Source organism: Rhinolophus sinicus, linkage group LG06, assembly GCF_036562045.2.
Source record: "Rhinolophus sinicus isolate RSC01 linkage group LG06, ASM3656204v1, whole genome shotgun sequence".
Classification (NCBI taxonomy): domain Eukaryota; kingdom Metazoa; phylum Chordata; class Mammalia; order Chiroptera; family Rhinolophidae; genus Rhinolophus; species Rhinolophus sinicus.
The window spans coordinates 157,193,444-157,210,932 of record NC_133756.1 but is presented as its reverse complement, the minus strand read 5'-3'; the positions used below and the strand labels follow the sequence as shown (position 1 = coordinate 157,210,932).

Sequence of the window (17,489 nt, the reverse complement as noted above, 5' to 3'; positions counted from 1 at the left end):
TGGTGAGAAATAAGGGAGAACTGTGGGAGAAAAGAGGGTGAAACTATCTTCCTGGGGTGGAGTGGGGTGGGGTGGGGTAGGGCCAAATTGTGACTTGGCTATTCACTCTCTGAGTGACCTTGGACAAGTCCTTTCCCCTGCCAGGCCTCAGCGCCCTCATCTGTAAAACGAGCGTGGGCCAATATTCTCCATGCCTCCTCCAGCACCAACGCACTAAGACCCCATGAATGGCTGTCTTCTCTTCTCCCCTTTCTTCTTTAAAGATCTCTCACCTCTATTGATTAACGTACCAATGAGAAGGAACGTTTATTGCCAAGATCCTAACCTTTGTCACCACCTATGTGGTGCCTACTACTGCTGTGCACACTTTACAGACAAACTTTATAGCAAAGACTCAGAGATGTTGAGTGGCTTGCCAGAGGCAGCACAGCCAGGACAGGGTGGGCTCGGGATTTGAATCTAGTCTGTCTGACAAAAACCCTTTCACAAACGCCCTGGGAGTCTGTCCCCACCCACTCCAGCACTGGCTCCTCCCCTAGGAATCCCCCTCAGCCAGGGGAGGGGGGCCCATGAGAGGGACAACCACATCCTGTGACGGTTGCCTGGGGAGTGCCAGCTTTCTCTGAACCTCTGGGACAGGTGATCGGAAAACAGACCTTGCTCATCCCCACTCAGCCCCCCAGGGCAGGACCGACAGCCCAGCCTCCTCCAACCCCTGCTCTGGAAAGGCTCAGAGGAAACCTGATCCCCAGTCCTCACCCCTGGCAGAGCTGGGCGATGGCCTCTGCAGCTGGGCTAACATCCCAGCATCTGAGCAGGTTGATTCCTTCCATGTGTCCTCGACATAGCCCCTCCATGTCCACTAGCCTCATCTCCCGCTCCTCCTGGGCCTGGGATGGGTTCCTTTGCCGGGCAGCTCTGAGCATAAAACCCCCTCGCGTTACCCTGCTTGGAAGCTTTTGGAGGCTCATGTTGGAACTCACTCAGCAGCAACCCCGACCCCACTGCCCCCCCCACCCCCAGCTTCTGAGGGCTAGTGGGACAGATCAGGGAGCCAAACAGCTGCCTAACTCACAGCGGATGCCTGGGTCCAGCTCCTCCAAGGGGCAGGCCCTGTATTTTCTTGTCCCTGTAGCCCCAGCACTTTTCCCAGACCACGGTAGGTTTCCTAGTTTGTCTCAATGGATAGAGCTGCCCCACGCAACACACACACACACACACACACACACACACACACACACACACACACACACACACAGAGCCTGGGTGCTATAAAAGTTCAAAGACTTGTCACTCCACACCCCAGTTTCATTCAGCAATTAGTTTAATCTCAGGATTCTCAGAACAGGACACCAAGAGCTGGCCCTGAACCCTCCGGCCTCTCTCTGGAGGCTGCCTGGTCACGTTTATGACTCAGGGTGGGACATTGCATGTTCACAGACTCATCCGGGAGGCCCCCATCAATCCAAGCAGACGGATGGAGACTCAGGGCTTAGTGCAGCCTCTGGGCCCCTCCTGCACTTCTGCCCCCTCAGGGACTGGGCCCCGCCTCTGGGGCTGTGGCGAGGCTGGGCTGAGATAAATCACAGGAAGCTCAGAATAAGGATTCATTGTCCATGGACAGTCACTACGGAACAGGGCTGTGCCCCTGGTGGGCTCCCAGGGTCTCTAGACACACGCCCCACCCAGCCCCTTGGTGGTAGGGAAGGACTCCCTGCCCTGAGAGAAGGCTAGGTCAGCCCGTGTGCCACCCCAAGCCCCGCATCCACCTGGCAGAGCAACAGCAGCCCAGCAGCCCCCGCATGTGGGGCCCGCCTGGGCAGCACGGGGGTGGGGCTGCTTTCTGCCCCTCTCAGTACCTCTGGGCCCTGAGCTGTCTGAGATTCAGGGAACCAAAGCACCAGGCACCCGAAGGTTGGAAGGGGCCTCAGGAGTCATTCAGGTCAACCCCTCCATGCAGCCTGCTGAGAGATGGCCCAGACTGCTGCTTGTTCATCCCTGAGACAGAGAGCTCACTACCTCTCAGAGGCAGCACCCTCCACCTTGCTGCTGCTCTTGAGGCTGGTGGAGGTTCTGTTTGATGGATGGAGACTGGGTGCTACAGGGTGTGGAGTTTCCTTTCATCTCTCCAGGGGGGGCCTCTCAGCCCCCTGGGGGATGATCTGTGAGGATAGGGTGGGACAGGGGAGTAGGTAGAGCAGGAGTCCAGGGGAAGCACCTGCCTGGAGCCTGGCGGGGCTGAGTCTAGGCTGCTCCGATGTCATCATAGTCGTCATTGTCGGTGGAATCAGGCTGGGGACTGGGGGACCCTGTGTGGCCGGGAGGCTCAGGTCAGTGGGAGGCCCCATCACTGTCCCATGTGCCCCATGGGATGGAGCTAAGTGGGTCTGAGTCCATACCCCGCTGTCCCATGATGCTGTGGGGCATGGACTGACAAGACTCCCATCTCATCATCTTGTTCATTGCCATCTCCCTCACTGGAATGTTAGCCCAGAGAATGTCAGCCTTATCTGTTAGTTCAGGGCTGTAGTCCCCATGCTGGCACAGTACATGATGGACAATTGATGCTGAGGGCCCCCAAGGGGCCATCCAGCTGCTTCTGCTTGAATGCCTCCACTAATGGGGAGCTCATGTCCCCTCAAGGCATTCTCTTTGACTCTGTCCCGTCCACCTCCATTCTCCCCACCTCCTTATATTCCTGTTTTTCTTAAATATCCCTTCACCTCTCTTCTTTCTCCTTGGGTTGATGTATCCAATGGTTCCAGAGCACCCCAACTCATCCACTTCCCAGTCCCTCTCTGTCCCTCCTCCCCCCAGGATCGCCTCCCCTGCCACTGGCACCTGGACACCCAAACTGCTCCGTGGAAGGGGGCTGGGGCGGTGGCTTGAAGTTCTGGTACCACTCTCCGGATGAGGTGCTGGAGCTGTCATCAGCCGAAGGCCCTGCTGGAAACCCCCAGAGCCAGTCACCCTCTGCCTGCAGACAGTCAGTTTGCAAATTGCCAAAGCTGGGAGGCTCTCACGACTCCATAGAGTCAAGTGCCTAGCCTGATGAATGAGGAAATGAAGGCCCAGAGAGGGAAGAAGACTTGTCCAAAGTCACACAGCAAGTGGCTGCGGAGCTAGGACTAGAATCCTGAAATCAGCCTGGCTCAGGGCTCCCCGCTTCATGCTTCCTCTAGCCGGGTGGGCTACAGAATGGGAGGCTGGGACACACACAGAATCCTCCCGGACCCAGCTTACCTGAAAAAGTTGCCTGGGAACCAGCCAGCTCCAAGTTTGGGGGCTGCTCCAGGAGGGGGTTCCTCTCTGAAGAAAAGCCCTGAGGGTTCCATGGAGGCAGCTTGCTACGGGGACTGTTGCAGTAGTCCTCCCCAGACGACGTGCTAGACCCGCTGCTGTTCCTCGTGTGCTGCTGAGGGTCCAGGGCGGGGGGATCTGCAATGCAGTGTCCAGGTTTGACAGGTGGGACCTGGGAGGCATGTACCTCTTCAAGTCCTGGGCCAGAAAAGGGAGAACGGTGAGGAAATAAGAAGGTACGCAGCAAAAGGACTTTGAATTAGACTTGAGAAAGAACTTACTGCCAATGGGAATTGTTACAGTCAGGAAGAACCTGTTGAGGGAGGTTGCTGCTGCAGCTTCTCAAGGTGGGCTGAACTGCGAAGTCTGGAGGCAGGGCTGGCATCCCCCCCTCCATGCCCCACCCCCGCCTGACTCACCCTCCTCCAAGGCGGGCATCTGGAACCTGTTCCGCTGGACATCCTCCTCTGTGACTCGGTGCCGCTGGGAGTCTACAAGCAGAGGTGGAGGTGAGGAGGGGTTGTCCCGGGAGCCTGGGGGAGCAGTTAGTGTTGCTCGGAACTCAGGAGGGTGCCCTGGGGGCTGGACAGGGAGGGAAGAACCCCAGTGGTGCGGAGGGGCTTAGCCTTCCCCATCAAGTCCCAAGCTCGTGTCCTAGTCCAGGAAGACCCCAAACCCCAGTCTGAAACCAGCATGGGGACAGGCCGCTTCTGGCCAGAAACCCTAGTGCCCTGTACCGCTTTCCCCAGGTGCCCCTCCCAGAGTCCTGGGTTCTCTCCTCACGCCTGGACAGGTCTGGGCAGGAGAAGGGCACATGCTGCCCCTTCGAAGAGCCTTCCCAGAGTGGAAGCCAGAGGGTCTGGAACCTTTGTGTCACAGATTCTGCGGCTCCTTCATTTCAGAATCAAAGAGATGTAGATTCATAGAGTCTCAAGGACTCAAGTGTCTGGAATCTTGGAGTCTTTTGAACCTGGAACCACTGACTTTAATCCCCATGTCCTAGGAGTTTGGACTCTTAGTGTTGCATTTTACGTGCCAGGGCTCAGGGTCACAGGTTCTAAGGACATCTCATCCCCAGGGCTTCCAAACGCCGGTGCAGGGGCCAGCAGAGGTGGGATCATCCACGTCTCACCCCCAAAGGCCCTGATTCAGCAGGTGGGGCAGAGATGACTGGCTGTCACCAATATCCATTCTCCCCCCTGTAGTAGGAGGCCCTCGGCCTTTATCTGGACACACAGCTGCCCAGGGCAGTGGCTTCATCTCCCTGTCTCTCTTGCAGCTGGAGGTTTAAGTTCTGGCTGGTGAGTGGGAGTCACTGAGCACCCTGCCTTAAGGCTAGAGCATGTCCCCCTTCCCTTCCCCCTTCCCACTGGCTAGAACGTGGACATGGTGGTGAGTCATTCTGGGTCACGTGCAACATCTTAGGGACTGCAGAGTAGCAAGAGAGAAGGAGCCTGGGCCCCCCACCAACTTCTCAGACATCGTCATTTGGAGGTCTCTGTCACACACAGCCAAACTCTCATCCTAACTTATACAGCAGAGGCGGGTTGGGGCTCAGGAATTTGTGACAAGCTTCCAAGGAATTCCACAATAGGTGTAGGATTCTTGCTCGCCTCCAACCTTCCAGCTTTGCATGGGCCCTGCTTTAAGCACTGTCTTTCTTCCCGCTACCCCAGAAGGCAGAGAGAAGAGCTGGAGAAGCCGGACAAGAGGTGGAAGGAACTAGGCTCACAGGGGAGGTGGAGGGGAGTGGGGTTGACACGGTGGATAGGACACAGGACTGTGGGTGTGCAAAAAGCTAGCTGAACTGTGTCTCACCTGGACTCCCTCGTATCTTACCCAGACACAGCCACCTTCAGGTGAATGTCGAGGGACAGGTCTTAAGACCCCGCATGGCCAGAGGCAAACGTAGGAGAGAAGGAAATCGGAGCAGAACTACCTGTGAGACATGGAGATGCCTCCAGGATCGCAAAGCACTTTGAAAACTTCAGTGTGGGACCATTTACAGATCCCACCCTAGTTCTGCAGGGGTCACGATGTGGAGCCTATTGAAGGTCCCCAGCCAGCTGGGCCCTCTCCCTGGTTGGGGCAGGAGGGCCCGCAGGTGCCTGGGCCCAGGCACTCACTGTAGAAGGTGGTCAGGGCCACGGGAGGCTGGGCGCTGAAGTCATAGTGTTCATAGTCGGAGTCTGAGCCTGAGTCCGAGTCCTGGGGGGGCGGGGCCTGCACCTGGATTGGCAGCTCGGGAACTGGGGAGAGAACAGAGTGGGGGCATGGCAGAGTGGTGGGCAGAAAGGCACAGAGAGAGGTGGCAGAGAGCATGGATGGCGGGAGACAGAGAGGCAGGGAAAGTGCCAGGCAGCCCATCTTGTACCAGACCATCCAGCCTGGGTTTTCCAAGCTCTTCCCACCCATTTCAAGCATGGGTAACCAAACAACATTTATTTATGGAACAAACACTTCCGTGGCAGTCAGTATACACCAGGGGCTATTCTAACATTTACAAATTTTATCTCATTTAATTCTCATAACAATTTGTAAGGTAGGTACATTTGTGTCCCCATTTTTTAGCTGAGGAAACTGAGGCACAGAGGTTCTCACCTTGCCCAGAGAAGCAGGCAGTGTGGCTCTTAACCTCCAGACCATAATATTCAGTGAGCAACTGCTCTGGGCCTAGCTTTGTTCTAGGTTCTGTATTCATATTCTCTTCTTACATATATGGGTACTGTATACAGAGAATAATAATATTTGACTGAGTTTGTGGTTTTTTTTGTCACTGAATGCTTTCAAATAGAGGTGATTTAATACATTCATAATGCAAAGTGGTTGAACTCCAACTCCTTTACAAGGCTTTGAAGACGTATAAATCCACATGTCATAAAACATGAATGACTGATCCAACTTTTTATCTTTCAGAACATATGAAATAAAATTATGTTCCAGGAAAATCTTGACGGGGCTCTGCAGGGAGACTGACTGAGCAGGCCATCGCAGGAGGTGATGATGTACAGCCTACCAGCCAATTAGCAGACTGGAGATTTCCAACGAGAGGAAGGCCCTGGATCTGTGTTGGTCCGGAACTCGAAAGCCTAGAATCCTAGAATGACTGCACTGGCTGGTCATCTGCCCAGTAAGGCCCAGACTGAGACTTGACGGGCTCCAGGTCCCACAGCCTAGTGGGCTGACCCAAGTCACCTCTCCAGCGGGGGCACTGCTTTAAGCTAAGCAGTACTGATCTTCCAGAAAGTATACCCTTCCTCTCCTCTCCAGCCCTCGCCACCCCCAGGGTGGGTGACATCCTACCTTCTTCTTTGGGGATGGTGATGGGGACCTCTTGATAGCTATTGATCCCTGCGGGGGTAGTGGTGGGTAGATGCTGGTGGCTCACCGGAACGGGGAGGGCTGAGGGAGGGCAGGCAGAGAGTCTACAAGTCATTTTTTTACCCCTTCCAGTCTGCCTGCTTCTGTTCTCAGCAAAACATCTCCCTCCTCACCACCACCCCAAACACACACACACACACACACACACACACACACACACACACACACACACACACACACACAGAGTCTGGTTCTCCCGTGGGGCCCACATTGGTCCACTTCTGCTAGGGAAATCCTTCCCATCAGGAGACGCTCCCAGGGCCAGGGCTGGGTGGCCATTGCGGGGCCACTGACACTCCTGCTGGGGTCCCCCAAGGTTCACATTCCCCTGGGAATGTTGCGCCTCTGCCCTGCTTCCTCCCATCCCTGGGCCTTCTCCGTCGTGCCCAGAATTCTGCACCTACCGTATTTTCCTTTAATTTTCAAGAGGATGATGGTGATGATGATGAGTGAGCCAAGGAGGAGAATTCCCAGAATAATGCAAAGGATAAGGAGCATGAGCTCCCGAGACGGCCAGTCCTCCATTTTCACTGTCACAGAAGGTTCTGGAAACAAGAACCCCAAGAGAAAGAGGAATGGGCATAGACTTCTCCTCGCCCTTCTTCTTGCCTCTCCATCCTGACTGCAGCTGACCCACTTCCCTTTGTACCTATCCTCCTCTTCCCTTTCAAAATAAAATTTTTTTTTCTGCTTTTAGGTGCCCGGTGTACAGTAGGTGCTCAAGAAACGCATACTGAATGAATAACTGACTGAGTTAAACTTTCTCTGGGCCACCAGCCCCCACAAATCTCTCTCTGCTCAACAATTATTAAGCACCCACTGTGCCCCAGACACTAGGGTCTCTGTCTAGTAAGGAGATCAACAAGTCGACGCAATCCAGTACATAAGGTAACTGCTGTGATGGAGGTAAGGAAGCGACCTGGGGGGCATGAGGCCCTGCGAGAGGCACGTAATTCTCTATGGGGAGATGGAGGTTGGCTTCCCAGAGAAGGGGACTCTGATAGAGAACATGGCAGGGGCTCCATGCCTGGATTAAATAATCACAAGACTAACTGACGCCCAGACAGTGCTTGCTGTGTACTAAGCCTTGTTTGTTCGCTTAATTAATGCATTTATTTATTTTTATTTATATATTTATTTTATTAGATTCCCGTATACAAAAGAATGCAATAGTTAGACATTTTATCCGTCACAAAGTGATAACCCCCTGCTCCCAATCTATTGCACCTCTGACATCGTAGATAAGCCTTGTTCTGAGTGCTTTATAAATGTTAATTCCCTGGAGACTCACACAGCACTAGGAGACATGCTATGATGATCACCCCCACTGTACAGTCAAGGGATCTGAGGCTCACAGAGGTTAAGAACTGTGAACAAGAGGCAGAGCTGGGATTGGAGCCCCAGGAGTCCCAGCCCCAAAGCCAGCCAAGCTACACACAACTGGCGGATAGACTACACACAGATCTGGAGTTCAGAATCGGACGCAAATTCCAGCCAACACTGGCTGACTGTCACGTCACCCTCTGAGCCTGAGCTTCTTCCTCTGCGTAAAGGAAGAGCTGAGACCTCCCCAGGGGACTGCCCAGTGGATTAAGAGGTTGGGAAATAATGACCACAAAGTGCTGGGCCGATGCCTGGAACGTTACAAACACACTGGCTGTTATCCTCGTGTCCCCACCACCTGGCCCATGTCAGATCAGCTCCACTCTTGCCAGCTCTCGCCTCCTGCCCTATAGGAGCTCACAGGGGAGTGGGGAGTGGACTCCTGTCCATGAAATATCAGGATTCAAGGAGTTGTGGAGCTGACATGGCAGGGAGAGGAGCACAAGGCACCCAGAGGGAGGCAAGTCCATTGTCTGGGGGAGGGGGACAAACTGTCAGCGCCCCCACCCCCAAAACCCCCACCCCCCAACATGTATACATCCAAGGCTCTGAGACTGCATACCCAGTGACACTCACCTGTGGTGACTGGCTGAATACTTGTAGGAACTTCAGGAGTGGACAGATTGAGCAGACTCCGGGAACCTGTCAGAAAGCACCACCTCATGTAGTCGACACACATAACTGAGCACCTACTGTGTGCCGGACCTCGTGCTAGGAACTAAACATGACAGACAAGTGACCTGGAACTGGAGGTGCATCCCAGGGAGGCACATGACTAAAGAAACCTGCCTCTCCCACCCCCCACTATAAGGAGGGATTAAATTCTGGGAAGGTCCTTCGGTTAGAATAAGGGACTAATAAAAGAATTATCCCTCTCTTCTGTGTGATCTGCTGCAGACCACAAATCCCTTTTCCATGCAGTGGGGTTTGTTCTTCAGGTGAGCCTCAGGAGGTGGGACGCTGACATTACTGTCACTATCATAAGCATTTGACAGGTAAGGGATGGAGCTTACAAAGTCCCTGCGATGTGATCTGATTTCCCAGCTACCCTTTGAGTACCAGCGTCCACATAGTCACGAAACTGATGCCTCCCAGCTAGTAAATGGCAGAGCTGGAATTCCTAGCCAGGTGTCTGAACTCCAGAGAGATGAATATCATTTCCTCAGGTCTAACGCTCTTGCTTTTTCACACCTTAACACCTCTGAGCTCTTGCTTTTTCACACCTTAAACACCTCTGAAATCGGGGTGATGGCATCAATCGTTACAATTGATGACATGTCAAGAGTTTATTTTGGCAGCATTTTTGTCCTTTATGGTACATAACATAATAATGGTGTGACAGATCAATGCCATCTTAGATTTGTTAAAATACAGTAGACCCCAATTCATAGAGTGGATACAAGGCTTAGCCGAAATAAGATATACCAAGTGCTCGGCAATGCCTGCTACATGATTAGGGCTCCAGACACTGTCACTGATATTATTATTAGTGTCTCCTAATATTATCTTTACTATGATCCCCAGCCCTGGGATGGCAAGTTGGTTTCATCTCCTGAGCCAATTCCAGTCCAAAAAGACCACTGCTTGGCATATAATAACGCCTTAGTAAATATCTGATTCATGAATCTGGGGCTGGGTCAAGGATCTGTGGCAAAGAATTCCCTGATTAATTAGCAACATCTGCCTGGGCATGCTGGGGCAGTGGTCCCTCTAAGGCCAGTAGTTATCATTCCTGATCCAGTCGAAGCTATGGTCCTTGAGCTGCAAGAACTTAGGCTGCGGAGTCAGATGAAATTCCTGGTCCAAATCTGGGGGTGAGGGAGGGAGGGGGGAAAGAGTGGTAGGGAGAGGAGTACCTGAGCAGACGACCCTGGCTGCCTTTGACTGGCTGCAGAGGTTGGAGTTGTTGAACCGCCAGGAACAGTCCGAGAGGGTGGGCTCCCCTCCCTTGCACGAGTAGTACATCCTGCCTGACAGGGAGTGGGGCAGCCCCTTGGGTATTCTGGCCATGGTCCCACAGCCCAAGGCCCGGCAGAGCACCTGGGCCTCTGACGTGTACCACTCACTGTCACACACTGTGCTCCAGACCCCACGGAAGTATACCTCCACCTGCCCCTCACAGGGGTCAGTGCCCCCGGTCAGGCGCAAGGTCTGGTGCTCTGCAAAGGTGGGGTGGGGGGACAGAGTCAGGCCAGGGTCCTCAGGGCCCAACCCCACCAGCCCAGACCCACGAATGCAAACAGCCCACAACCAATTGGTCTCCAGCTCTTGTGTGCCCTCTCTCCTGCATCTGCACCCCCCTCTCCTCTGCCTCATCTGCTCTGGCTGCAGCACCCTACATCCATGCTGCTCACGGTGTGGTCCGTGGAGCAGCAGTACCAGCATTACCTGGAATCTTGTTAGAAACGCAGACTGTCAAGCCCTGCCCCATGCCTACTGAGAATCTACATTTCACAAGCACCCTCCGCCCACCCCAAGTCATATGGACGTTAGAGAGAAGCACTGGCTGGACCAGGACTTCACAGACTCCTGTGGGCTGCAGACAGAATCCCCGAGGGCCTCCCCGCCTCCTCTCCCCTTGCTGCTCGGAAACAGATAACCAACTGCCACTCAGGAAGAACCTCACCTCTAATGTCACCTCCTCTAGGAAGTGGTCAGCCTTATCCCTCCAGCTATGGATTGCCTGCTGCCTCTAAACTCCACCTGGCTTCCTCTCTAAGGGCATTTACCACGCCTTCCCGGGGTTTACGTTTGTCTGGGTGTCATCTTCCCTCCTGGACGGTGACCATACAAGGACGACCTCTCCAGCACTGACTACAGGCCTGGTGCCCAGTAGGCTGACAGTGAGAGTTGGTGGAGGACCCAGGTTCAGACTGGTTGCCCACTGACCTGAGCACACCACGCCGGCGTCCTCCTTGTGGCCACAGTAGCGGTCTCCGTGCAGCCCAGGGCAGTCCCACAGGTAGTCCTCTGCCCCAGAACAGTTCACCTGGTCTCGGTGGATGAGTCCTCGGCCAGGCGCGAAGTGCAAGCCAGGCAGGGCCTGGACCGCCAAGCCGCAGTTCAGCTGCCGGCACACCACGTGGGCATCCTCCAGGTCCCACGTGTCGTCACACACTGAACCCCACTGGCCATGCTCCAGCATCTCCACGCGGCCGGCGCATGGGCTGCCTCCGTCCACCAACCGCAGTGCACGATTCTCTGAGGGTGGGCGGGGAAGGGGTTTGTGGATGGGGGAGGGGGTAGGGATGGGAGGGGAGGGTGAGGAAGGACTTGGGTCCTGAGCTGCATAATTGTGGGCAGGGCTGTGGACCCAGTGAGAGGGGCTGTAACCCTCTGGGCAGGACGGAGGAACCCTGCAGGGCTGGGGACTTGGTGAGCACAGGAGGGGTGCTGGTCAGGACTAGGGACTCCAGGGGAGGAGCTGGATACCTTGTAGGCAGGGCTGTAGAGCCAGTGGGAGGGGCTAGTAGCTGGTGCTGATTAGTGGGCGGGGCTAGAGACCTGGTGTGCGGGCCTGAAGAGCAGGGCCATGGGCTCCTGGGCATCATATTTATGTACATGGGAGGTAGGGGCGGAAACAGAGGAGATAGAGGGCTAGAAGGAGGGGGACAGGACTTATAATTAAGGCCTAGAGGCTCGGTTAGGACTGGGGACCCAAGGGGTTGGGTTGGGGGCCAAGTGAGCCAACTGGAGACCTAGTAAGGAGAGAGGTCTGGAGGCCAGATCTGAGGAAATGCTCAGAGCTGGAAATGACATAAAGTTATACTCCGGTGTGTGGACCAGGTGTGTTTGCATTGGTGATGAGTGGGGGTGGGAGTCCAAAGGTCGAGGCTTGGGTGCAGTGCCCAGAGCTGGGGACAAGAGTGAGGGGCCATGGCTGGAGGCCAGCAGAGGCTCGGGCAGGCAGGGGCCCAGGGGGCAGATGAAAGGAGTTCCCGCTGTACCTGCACAGGTGACCTGGGCGTGCTTCTGGTCGCTGATGCACGGGTGCTCCTCCACCTCGCAGAGCTGCCACTCATTGCCTGTGCACATGACGAAGGGTGCCAGGGCCTGTGTGCCGTTCTGGGCCCCACTGGCGTTCCCAGTGGCCCAATCCTGTGGCATCTCCAACCTGGGCGGGATGGGCTGGAGCGGCACGCTCGCTGCCCCACCGCATCCGAGCGCTCGGCACACTGCCTCTGCGGCATCGCTGTTCCAGAATGCCCCACACGTGGGCTCCCAGGACTGCCTGATCCGAACTTCCACCGTCCCGCTGCAGCGGCTGCTCCCGTTCACCAGGCGGACCCTGAGCTGCTTCCCTGGAAGAGCCAGACACCAGCTGAAGCCTCTACGGATGTGGATTCTGCCAATGCCAGGGATGGGGTGCTGCCAAGGGCCCCACCGCTGACCTGCTAGGTGACTTTGGACAATACCCTGACTCTTGGCCTCAGCCTTTCAGTCTGCAAAATGGGCCTGTGGTGATTCATCCCTGAGCCTCCTTTGAGACCTGGCCCTCTGGTTCTCCTTGGAGTCAGGAGAAGTTGGGGCTGAGGGTGACTCTAGAGGTTAGGATGGATTAGGCCTGGGGTGACAGAGAACCAGGGGTCCAGTCCCCACAAACCCTCCTGTCTTGCCCCTGTCTTAAGAACACCCTTGTGTGAGAGAAGGACAGAGTTCTGGGTTCAGAGGCCCTTCCTGGAATGGTGATTGCCACGCTTCTCCCAGGCCCTTCCACTGTTTTGAGGGCACTAACTATCATGGCGTGCCACTGTGACCCCCAGAACCCTGTAGGATGGACAGACATGAGGTTAGTGATGGGGCTGAGGATGGCCTGTCTCAGTGTATCGTGGTTCTGTCTTCCCCAGAGCCCCTCCTTGGGGAACCACCTGCCCACTTTTGCCTAGGATTGCACCCCCAATGTTAGCACACAGCTTTGCACAGAATAGGCCCTTTATAAATATCTGTTGAGCTAATCTAGGACCCACCTGGTGGAACCCCTCTACCCCACCTAGACTTCTTTAGCTTGTTCTCAACAAATCTCCTTAAAATGTTCACATGTACGTGACTTTTTATCAGTGGCCTCTCAAAGATGGCAGTCCTAAGATCTCCAAGTGAATCTAATGTGGACCTTCAGACATTGGGTCAGGAAGGAGAAGTGTTGTCTGAAGTTAGGGAGCCTCCCTGGTACCGTAAAAGTCCATTTCCCTTCCTGTCACCCGAGGACACCACCTGCTTGGTCTCAGAAAGCTGAACAGGGACCCCAGAAAGATCATTTCCTCACCTGGCTCCAAGGACTGGCTCTCTGCATTGCTGGTGTTGGGCTGACCAGATGGGGCTGGTGACGGGTGACCTGAAATCAACCAGCAGCAGCCGTGGTGGGTGAGTGAACTCAGGCACAGAGGGCACAGATGTGCCCTGCAGGGCAGGTGGCACTTTCTGGAGCCTGCCATGGCTTTATGGGGCCTTTGGAAAGGACAGAGTCCTGGCCCTGGGGTGCCTTTGCCTCCGTTCAAAGGAGGGACATTCTCAGGCTTTGGAGTTGCAGCATCCTCCACTTCGTCTATTAATTGTGCACATACCATGGAGCGGAGAGGAAGGACCGTGGGCTTTGGGGCCAGACCCACTCACTGCTGAGTGACTCTGGCCAAGGGTTACTCTCTCGGCCAGAGTCCCAACTTGTTAGCGATAACACTTAGGAAAGTATTGTGGCTAAAAGGAGACAATACCTGTAAAATATTTGACACACAAAGGAGCTTATAGATGGGAGTTATTTTTAGGAAAAACATTTTTGTTTGGAAAATTTGAGAAATTCATACCAGACTTTCGGGCAACTGGTACATCCTGGGCTGGGAACCATAGGACTGCAAAGTGTTTTCAGACACTGAGAAACTAGCATTTGTCAAGGGCCAATTATGCCAGGTCTTTGCTTATATTATCCCACTTATCTTCACCAACACAGTAAGATAGGTATTAGCATCCACATTTTACAAATTAGGAAAGGGAGGCCCAAAGAATAGAAATTGATTGTCAGTGCCAGATAGTGTGCATTTGTCTTTCCAGAGCCGCTGTCCCCTTGGCCTTGGGAGACTGACCTGTTTGGACTAAATCAGCATCTTCCTGGGCCCGTTGGCTTCCCTTCAACTCAGCCAAGGGGAGCCCAGCAGGAGGGAGGGAGGAGAGTGAGGCTGTGGTGTTTATTCCCCTGGCTCCCTCCCGGTGAGATCCTTTGGGCAGGCTGTGTCCTCATCTGAATCTTATCATTCCTCTCAAGGTCGTCACCTCTTCTTGACTTTCTCCTCCTGGGTCTCACTGACTACCCCCTGGTCTTGTGTCCTTGGGCTCAGGGTGGTAAGACCTCAGCTGCTCTGAGCTCTTGTTACTGTATTATCCTTTGTAAATAGTGCTTTTGTAAATAAGCCCCTTCAAACTTCTACTATGACTGTGCCGCCTGTTTCCTGTTAGAACCCTGACTGGTATGTGGCCTGAGGCCACCAGTTAGCAAGTGGCAGAGCCAGTATTTGAACTGTCTCCAAGGAATCAGCTCCCTGATGGGCAGGGACACTCGGTTTGCAGAGTACAAAGGGAGCGCTGCAGCCGGGACCACTGTGCTCACAAAGGAGCTCCTCCACATTTCCGGGTCTCTCTTGTGCTTAGGTTGGGGCCATTGAAGTCTAGGCAGGAGGACTGGTGCCCACGGTGGGACCAAGGCAGTTAAGAGCCAGGGAGCCTCCTCCATCTCTTTCTTCTCTGTCGTGGCCTGGGTTCCAGGTGCAACTGCAAGATGGAGGGGGATGTTGACCCAACTCAAATGTTGTGTAAGAAGTGAATCTTTATCGTGTTAAGCCATGAAGATGTGGGGTGTACTTGTTATAATAAGCTAGCCTGGCTTGGCCTGACTGATACAGGGGCTGCAGACGCAGGCATGACTGCTGCACATTCTCACCCTCACCTGAGAAGATTGCATGGACTTATACCCAAATGAGCGTGCACACACACACACACACACACCCACACACACACACGCACACACACACCTACAGCTACAGCTCTCCCAGAAGCGCCCGTCTGGACCACTCCATCACTCAAACGGGAAGTAATCAAACCTTTGATTGCCTGTCCTCACCACCTCCCTGCTTGGCTGCCCAACCTGACTCTTGAAGGAAATACGACTTAGAATTCAGAGCACAAGCTCCACGGCTAAGGAAATACTTAGAACAAGAATTCAGATGCCCTCAAGTTAGGATTTCAGAATCCCAGGTCCCACAGCAACAGTCCCAGTGCTCCAGTGTGGTTTCCAATACTTGCATGTGTGCTGGGGGGTGGGGAGATTGGGACACTGGCGCAGCCTGCATGTGTGTGTGATGGTGGCGTGTGTGTGAGTGTGTGGTTTTGACCCTGTGTGTACCATTGTATGTGAGTGTGAGTGTATGTGTGTGGATGTGGAGCATTCAAGCTCAGTTCTGTGCCATCTCTCTCTCTGGGTCTGGGAAGCCACTTTGTCATGCATAAAGGCATGCCCATCTTCTGCTAGACCAGAAAACCCTGGAGTGCAGGCCCACGGCTGAGGCAGCCCTGTGTCCCCCAGGGTACCCAAAGCAGTGTTTGCGGATGGACTGACTGAAAGAGTGAGCAGGAGCTACCAGTCCCAATTTCAACTGTTGCTAAGGCAGTTTGATACTAGATATACTCCAGGGTTTTCATCTGTGTCACAGGCATTTTCCTGTCCCCTGTCCCAAGAAGGGACCCTGGCTTTGGAGTCCTCTAACTTCTGTGCTGCAGGAACAGAAGGACAAGTTGCCTCCCCCCTCCTCCACCCAGGCTTCGGTTCACAGAAGGTCCAACGCAGGATCGGTGCTTCCCAGACATTCGCACTGCCTGGCCCTGTGCCTCACGCTTTTCTTTAAATTTGATTCACATTTTTACTGCAATAAATTTATGTGAAAAGGAAACTGTACCCTGTGAATTGGCTTTACAGCATTTAGATGCCCAAACGTAAAAGTATTCATTTCAGTTTTTTCAACAGCAAACAATTGGGAACAGAGTAAATGTCCACCCACCGAGGAAACTGCTGAATAAATTATCATCCATTTACAGCGTGGCAACTTATGCGGCCTTAACAAAGAATGTAACCGATTCACACCAGCTGGAGGGCTCTCCACGCTGTGTTGAGGAAGGAAGCAAGATGCAGAGAAGAAAATATGATACAACTTTTTAAAAAAACAAAGGCCAAAAAAATCCTCCTACAAACTGGTAAGATGATGTGAACATAGGGAGAAGTACGGAAGAGCACACATCAGATTATTAAAATGGGCAAGTGGAAAAGGTGGGCTCCAGAGCAGGGCCAGGTTTACAGATGTGACCTGAGCATTCACAGGACTCTACACTTAAAAGAGCCAGGGCTTGGTTTAATGCTCTGCTGTCTCCATCTTGAAATGCTTAATAATTTTTGAACATGGGGCCCTGCATTTTCATATTGCACTGGGCCCTGCAAATTATGTAGCTGGTCCTGGGGCCAAGTCATGAAGGAAAAGAGAGGAGGGAGAGAAAGGAAGCAAGCAATGGAAGAAAAAGCTAAAAGGCTATGCTTTAAACAGTCATGTATGATATGATTCCATTTACATAAAATTAGGTACATAGGTAGTCAGGCAAAACAATTAGAAAATATAAGAACATAAATTAACTTTTTGTATCGTTTGCCTTTGCCTAAAACAGAAGGTAATTGTAAAAATAAGTATACTAAAAATAAAGCTATTTAGAAATGTTAAAAGACACATCGTCACCCAATTAAGACTCTTTGATAAGATCAGAAAAAATTACAGAGCATTGAAAATAAAATAATTAAGTGCTTTTCTTACCGTATAGTGCAGTGTTATTTAATGTTCCATTCATTTACCACCTGAAATTACCCTGGGTGCCTCAGAAGACCATCTCAAGTTGTGCTTGCTTTCTGGAAAGTTACGGGCCAAGAGGGTAAGGGATGGAGGGGTGCGGTTTTCAAGTGGGAGAAGAAAGAGGTTGGGAAAGTTGCCCCAGCCCAGGACGGCAGCAGCTTTTTCAGGCTGGTTCGCAGCAGATTGGGACAGGACCTCGAACAGGGTGGCCTGAGGAAGGTGCCAAGGGAAGATGAAACGAAGGAGACTGAGGTCAGGAAAAATGAAAGCACTGAAGAGCCACCTTGTCCGGAGCCTGAGAAAATGGGACACTCTTCTTGTGTCACTCTTCTTGTGTCCTCTTCTTGTGTCATTGAGGCCCATGGGATTCCCCATGGCTTTTGAGAGGTGAGGGACACAGGGAGGAAAAGAGGTGCATTTTCCCAGCCTAGGCCCTAGCTGGCCAGCCCCATGGCAGAGCAAGGCCAGCAGGGAAACTTTCAGGTCCCTTCAGGGTCCCAAGGGAATGCCACCTTGGGCACACCCAGCACACACATACAGATGTGAGGTAAA

The 17,489-nt window shown here is 53.4% G+C and overlaps 1 protein-coding gene across 5 annotated transcripts in view; it reads right to left on the bottom strand.

The window, feature by feature from the left end:
* Nucleotides 1–1,306: 1,306 nt before the first annotated feature.
* CD6 (CD6 molecule) overlaps nucleotides 1,307–17,489 on the bottom strand; it is a 37,890-nt gene continuing 21,707 nt past the window's right edge. The window contains exons 2-13 of one of the 5 annotated variants that reach the window (XM_019754074.2): nucleotides 13,328–13,396; nucleotides 12,012–12,365; nucleotides 10,954–11,265; nucleotides 9,921–10,223; nucleotides 8,641–8,706; nucleotides 7,086–7,226; nucleotides 6,604–6,702; nucleotides 5,427–5,549; nucleotides 3,720–3,791; nucleotides 3,244–3,438; nucleotides 2,842–2,946; nucleotides 1,307–2,309 (exon numbers count right to left, since the gene is read on the bottom strand). In XM_019754074.2, the coding sequence (XP_019609633.1) occupies nucleotides 2,245–2,309; nucleotides 2,842–2,946; nucleotides 3,244–3,438; nucleotides 3,720–3,791; nucleotides 5,427–5,549; nucleotides 6,604–6,702; nucleotides 7,086–7,226; nucleotides 8,641–8,706; nucleotides 9,921–10,223; nucleotides 10,954–11,265; nucleotides 12,012–12,365; nucleotides 13,328–13,396 (1,904 nt within the window). In that variant the 3' untranslated portion in view covers nucleotides 1,307–2,244. Of the gene's footprint in view, nucleotides 2,310–2,841; nucleotides 2,947–3,243; nucleotides 3,499–3,719; nucleotides 3,792–5,426; nucleotides 5,550–6,603; nucleotides 6,703–7,085; nucleotides 7,227–8,640; nucleotides 8,707–9,920; nucleotides 10,224–10,953; nucleotides 11,266–12,011; nucleotides 12,366–13,327; nucleotides 13,397–17,489 lie in introns of all 5 variants that reach the window. The other 4 variants (XM_074336455.1, XM_074336452.1, XM_074336454.1 and 1 more) reach the window with 4 other exon arrangements.